The sequence below is a fragment of the Amphiura filiformis genome, chromosome 13 (genome assembly GCF_039555335.1).
Source record: "Amphiura filiformis chromosome 13, Afil_fr2py, whole genome shotgun sequence".
In the NCBI taxonomy this organism is placed as follows: domain Eukaryota; kingdom Metazoa; phylum Echinodermata; class Ophiuroidea; order Amphilepidida; family Amphiuridae; genus Amphiura; species Amphiura filiformis.
In genome coordinates this window covers 20,222,671-20,228,890 of record NC_092640.1, presented here as the reverse complement: position 1 = coordinate 20,228,890, position 6,220 = coordinate 20,222,671, and the positions used below count along the sequence as shown (strand labels likewise).

At 34.5% G+C, this 6,220-nt stretch overlaps 1 protein-coding gene across 1 annotated transcript; it reads right to left on the bottom strand.

Moving 5' to 3' along the window:
* Positions 1-4,154: 4,154 nt before the first annotated feature.
* LOC140167470 (uncharacterized) lies at positions 4,155-5,526 on the bottom strand. Its single transcript, XM_072190777.1, has one exon. The coding sequence runs from the start codon at positions 5,524-5,526 to the stop codon at positions 4,351-4,353; it is 1,176 nt and encodes a 391-aa protein (XP_072046878.1). The 3' UTR covers positions 4,155-4,350.
* Positions 5,527-6,220: the final 694 nt, after the last annotated feature.

Genomic DNA, 6,220 nt, shown 5'->3' with positions numbered 1-6,220 from the left:
TGCACGTACAATAAAAAGTATGTACCGGGAAAATATATATTTTGCCACAATCATTAGTTGCTTAATTGATACGGAGTTGCCAAATTTCTAAGAGTGGTAAATTTAGTGCAGTGTTCGTGCACGGAATCTTTTATGTCTTCTTGTATTCAACTGTACTTGAATTATTATATAATCAATGGGCACCTTGAAAGTTAATAATATTAATACTGATATTAATATAAAAAAATATTAAAATTGTAATAATAATATAAATGGCACATTCAGTTCTTATTTATTTATTTATTTATTTATTTATTTATTTATTTATTTATTTATTTATTTATAGATTTATTTATTTAGGCCTATTTGTTTATTTATTTATTTATTGATTGATTGATTACTGATTGATTAATTGATTTAGAGATTCATTTATATTTAGTCATATATTGATTTATTCAGTTTCTTAAGTATTATTTGTAGGCCTGTAGACCCGGATGCAACGCCTTCTATACTTTTTCATTAATTATAGGCCTCTTATTAGTAATGCGTTGAGATTTTAAAAAGTTATATCCGCCTTTATTTCTTTCTTTTTGATATGATATACTCGTTACAAAAACAAATCAGCATGGAAAACATTTTTTTTTTTTTTCGTCAGAGGCAGATATTTGGTCTAATCAGTGTAAGCTACAAAATAGACGATCTTTTAAAATCATTTTTAAATGGGTTTTTTTTTCAACCTTATTGTTTGTATTTGTAATGTCTACACAATCTGACAATGTCCCAGCTTATACCTAATGTGAATCGAGCCATTTAACATGTGCTTGTAGGACAACGATTTTGAATTAAACATGTTAATTGTGATATTTTAATTCCCTAGAACACCACAGTTAAGCGTCCAAAATTGTAAGTGGGCTTTCTTTTATTTTACCTCATTATTTCGTTAAAATTACTCGAAAACCCTCCTAAGAGTTGTTACTAATAAACATTTCATAATTTTGGGCAAAGAATAGCCAAATAGTTGACCGAAATCGTATATTTGTACCAATATTTGACTGAAATCGTATATTAGCATTACCGTCCCTTCGTGGCTTTATTGCAAGCCAAAGTGCTGCTAAATGTGAAACGCGATTACTTAAAATATTGAAAGAGTTTCAACTATACGAACATATTTCTGAAATATGTCTCTCTGATTGGTTGATTATCAAGAGGATTACGGCATCCTCAAAGCCTCCTGCTGTAATTCTCTATTCGATATCTATTATAGGACGATCTTTTGAAATCCATACAACCGTGTCAAATGAAATAGTCTCGAATCATAATTTGTGCACGATACAACGTTGATAGGCCTACCGTACGTCAGATTTCGGAATTTTATTGAAAATAGGCATAAATTACATTGAACAGGTTGAATGCTGGCAAAAGTAGACAAAATAACTATGGGTCGAATTTACATTAATCAGTGTCCTGGGCCTGGGTAACATTTAGGACTCCTTCGCATTCTAAAACAATATTTCACCAAATGTCCTTGCTTTCATTTTCTCATTTAATGTGTTTTAATTTTAATTAATTTCTTTATCCACTGGCTCTGTGGTAAATCCGGTATTGCCAAATATTTCTCGTCCGTTATCCGTGTTAATCTATTTATTTATTAAAATGCACCATCTATTAAATTCCTGTAATACAATGTATAGGCCTAGTGTATTTGACAACACAGTTGTTTTTATTTTTGATTGAAATTTGGGGTTCTAATTTACAAGTGGTCTGTTTTTACACGATTTCATGTTTGGGCATGGCGGAATTAGTATATGATTAAAGATAGACATGCTCTTAGGCCCCCTTTTTTAGTGTGTGTACATTATTAATATTAATGTACAAAATGCAAACGAATGTATATATATTTGATTGTTTTGTAAACATTAAATTTGATGTTTACTCATAATTATGTCTGGAAAGTCAGGGATAAAACTAAGGAGTATCGGTATTTAGTTTCCTGGGAAAGTGGATCAGATGAGCAGTGAGTAAAAACATTCCCTCTAAATGTTTATTTTATTTTTATTTTTTAATGAATTTATTAGGCCTACTGGTAAAGTGCAGAAAAACCTCCAAACGCACTCTAGGATTTTTCATCAGCAGCAGTAGAAATTTCTCTTGCATAGATTTTCGGGTGACCTCGCTTGGATTTAGCAAACAATGAACCGTCAGGGTTTTATATTATATAGCGCGTTATTTAATCTGATTCAACTCGTCGTGGCACGTATATTTATTGGACGTGCAATACTTTTTGACGTCACGAAAAATATTGTACATACAATATTGTACGTACAATACGGAGTCTGAAGCGCACCTTACCGGTACCAAATGAAACAGCTTTGTCCATTATCACGTTATCGAACCTTTGGTTTGATCAATAGTTTTACAATAGTTTTACAAACCTTTTCGTTGTGAATAATTGAAATAAGTATACATCATAATAAGATATGAATCGGAGCCAAGCTGAGAGACATTTCAACATTTTATACAATAACAATTTTGCAAGGATGGTACCCTACTTTGCTATTCCGATTTAAATATAATTAAATATCAAAATCACTGTGTGCGGAAAACTGTGTTCAATGATGCCTCGGTAGAAGCTGGTAGATATGCATGTTTGCGAGTCATGTAACTGTACGTCGTATAATAGTTTCAGTATAGTTTATATACCAACGACACCATTTTGGACCATTCCAACCTTAATAGAGGAGAGAAAAGCATTAATGCGTATATAATCAAAAAATATCATCTGTACCAGCAAATGAACTTTGACCTCTTCATAAATTAATGATGGAGGCCACAAAATGGCTGCTGCATATATGAATTGTAAACTTGTAACTTTTAGCCATAACTTTCACAGACACATAACTTACTATTATTTAGCCTATATACATAAATACAAAATGCTCATGATAAGGAAATTGAATGTATTATAATTCGAGACCGAATTCAAAAGACTAGTTTGCGTCTGACGTCAATGCAAAGGCGCGGCGTGGTTGGTTGCTGACCTGCGCAGTACAGCATTATTGGCTTGGTTGACAGGACGTCATAAGTATAATTATAGTCTTTTTAATTCGGTCTCGAATTATAGTGAGACATGATTGACTATTTGCCTATTATAATATCCAACAATGCTTCTTGATTTAGCCTATAAGTACGTCACGAACAGTACAACTAATTACAGGGCAGAATCATGAGTTGCGTGTACTACAGGGTGAGTCAAAAAAACTGCAATAGAGCAAAGAATCGATATATATGTGAAAACCAAATCGAACTTTCCCAATATTGAAAGTTTCTATAAATGCTACACTCAATGGCTACCTTCTGTGAAAATATGAAGTGAATCGCAACTACCGTTTAATTTTGATGAGTCCTTTTGTTGCGATACCCAATTTCGTTATTTGTCCACGAGGTACCATGTATTTTGAATGAGAACACACAGTGCACGATAAATGCACCAGATCTGAAACTGACTTTAACTGAAATAAGGTTGATTTTTGCGTTATTTTCATTTCTTTTTTCTGTTCAAACAAACTTTCTAACAGTCCTTGCTCGACTCCAACTCCAGTTTTTTAATCCCAATATGTCCAACTTACTGGATATTTTGTAATTCACTCCATTTCAATTTTCTCGCATTTCATTTTGACATTTGAAAAAACCGCCTGCAAATTTGTATGTTTTTGATAGAGAATAAACATCTTTAAAGTAAAGGTAAAATGAAAATAACAACAAATAATGTTTCTTCTCCTTAAACAAGACCAAGGGCAATATCACTTTCGATGCTCCATTTCATTTTAATGCCAATGAGGTTAAGAAAATGGCAGTTGTTCCAAATCAACCTTACACAGAGTGGGCTCACATTCAAATTTTAGATGTCTCTTGGACAAACATTAAAATTGGGTAGCGCTATAAAATGTGTCATAAAAACAAAACGGTAAATGCTAATTCCTTAATTTTTTCACACTAGGTCACTGATGAATATACCATATATAAAATGTTTTCAAACCTAAAAATTTCAACTCGGTTCTTATTTTAAAATGGATTCTTTTCTCTATTGCACTTTTTTTGACTCACCCTGTAGATACGTGTGTTGCGTCAGGATTGCGAAACGTGACATATCGTGCCTATTAAACATTCTGTGATACACGTACGCAAAACTTTCGTGACGTTTTTCAGATTAAATCAAGGGGCATTGTGGGTAAATGGTCAATTGAACATCATTGCAACATGTTAACAAACACTTCCGGTCTCACGCGCTCGCGCTGCAACATTTGTCCATTCAATTTCTAATACATCACAATTATAGTACATTTAATCCACAAAACGCTATATAATTCCGGTTCACTGCGGATTGGGACGTGTGGGACTCGAATGATAATGATCAGGCATTTCATTATGAAATAGGTACTTCTGTCTTGTATTGTTTTCGTTCTTTTCCAAAGTCATATAAACTTTATTGTCGCATCTTCTGATGTCCAGTTCCGCGTATACCTTCTCACTCGGGGAAGGTAATGCTGCCATGTAAGTAGCATGTCTTCGGTTTGATAATCTACAGTATTTTAACAAAAGTACAATAACAATGATGAGAAATAAAATGGCGAATATGAAGCCCACTGCTGACGACACAATCCAATAAAAGGCTGATTGAGAGGTTATTTCTGCACATACTTGATCACAATTTGGAGGTGACAAAGTTGCGTAAACATCATAATGTAGTCCTGGTGAAGACACACCACCATTGCTTCGTGGAGTAGGAGTTACTCTTTCTACTCTTTCAGGAGTCAAATTCGGAATAATATGCCCTGATTTTGATAATACCGTTAGCGGACCCACGTGACACTGCCTGTTCAAAGTTGGAAACTCTTTACTCGATACAGTACACAGAAAAACAGAATTCTGATCACTTTCACTTACTTGAAAACTATAAGTAGAGCGTATTCTACCATCTTTAACAACATTATATGATCGTAAATCCTTCTCGCCAGCTTGGCTCCATTTTAAAGCAACTCTCGGAAATCCTTCGTCAGAGCTACAGTTAAGAGTAATGGAAGTTCCTACATTTACTCTGGTAGGAATGCTCTCGCAAACAGGATCGGAATCAGATGGAAAGTACGTTACGTTCATACGAATAGATGAAGTAGCGATCTGATTACCTAAAGCTGTCCCTCGAACACTGCATGTATAGTTGCCCTCATCCGATCTCTCAACATTCATAATAGATAAGAAATACACAACAGAGCCGTCTCCCATATGGCGTACAGCAAGGAAAACGCGGTCTCCAGCATTAGACATGACGTCTTCTCCTAAAGACAATCTTTGTACGGTACCACTTATAGTCCGTAGTAAAGTCACATCATGGCTGTTTTCTAGCTCCCAAACTTGACATCGCACTGATAGTATACCATCTTTTTCTATTGGATTTACTGGAGCTGATGCGATTACTCTAGTAGCCGAAGCGCACTTGTAGAAGCTCAATATTGAAAGTAATACAACAATGTATAACGTTTTAGATTCCATTTTTGCTTTCTGTGAAAATGTAAGCAAACATGTGAGCAAAGACATTACTGATCGCGGTTTATTTTATTCTTGAGATGTAACCACCTTACAAACGATGCGTGAATCTTTTCTGAAATATATTAGAGTAAAAAGTGCGCTTGCTTGAGACAGATCCACTTGTAGCTGTCCACAAACTCTGACTGCACTTTTCCAATTCGGATACCGAAGTTCAAATATTTGTAGATGCAATAATATGTCCAGAAATATCTCTTTAAGAAGTAATTTCCTAAAACATCCGAGGTAGAACATGTGTATCTTCAAACATATCTGAATTGAACATTGTCTTTACTCTCGAGGTTAAAGTTCAATTGAAGTAAAAGTCACCGACGGTATTATCTCCTCCTTATTAATTGGAAGTACTAATTCCGCTACAATTATACTTCTGCTTGACCTCAAATCACTGATGTCATTCTGCAAAATATGTTGAAGATGATCTCATAGATGAAATACAGATCACTGGTATACAAGTCCGCAGGCCCGGGTCCGCAAGCGAATTCCTTCTTGGCAGTATGGCCTCGTCACACTAAAGCTTGTAGTACAAGTTACTTTTTATGCTCAACAGATAAAAGAAGACGAGTTCGTCTCTGCAAATGTTACTTGAAGATGTAAAAGCTCTTTACAACATCTGTGGTTGGGATTACACCTAGATGACACA

What these genes read in the sequence shown, in the direction of transcription:
- LOC140167470 (XM_072190777.1), bottom strand. Translation starts at nt 5,526, where the DNA reads ATGGAATCTAAAACGTTATACATTGTTGTATTACTTTCAATATTGAGC.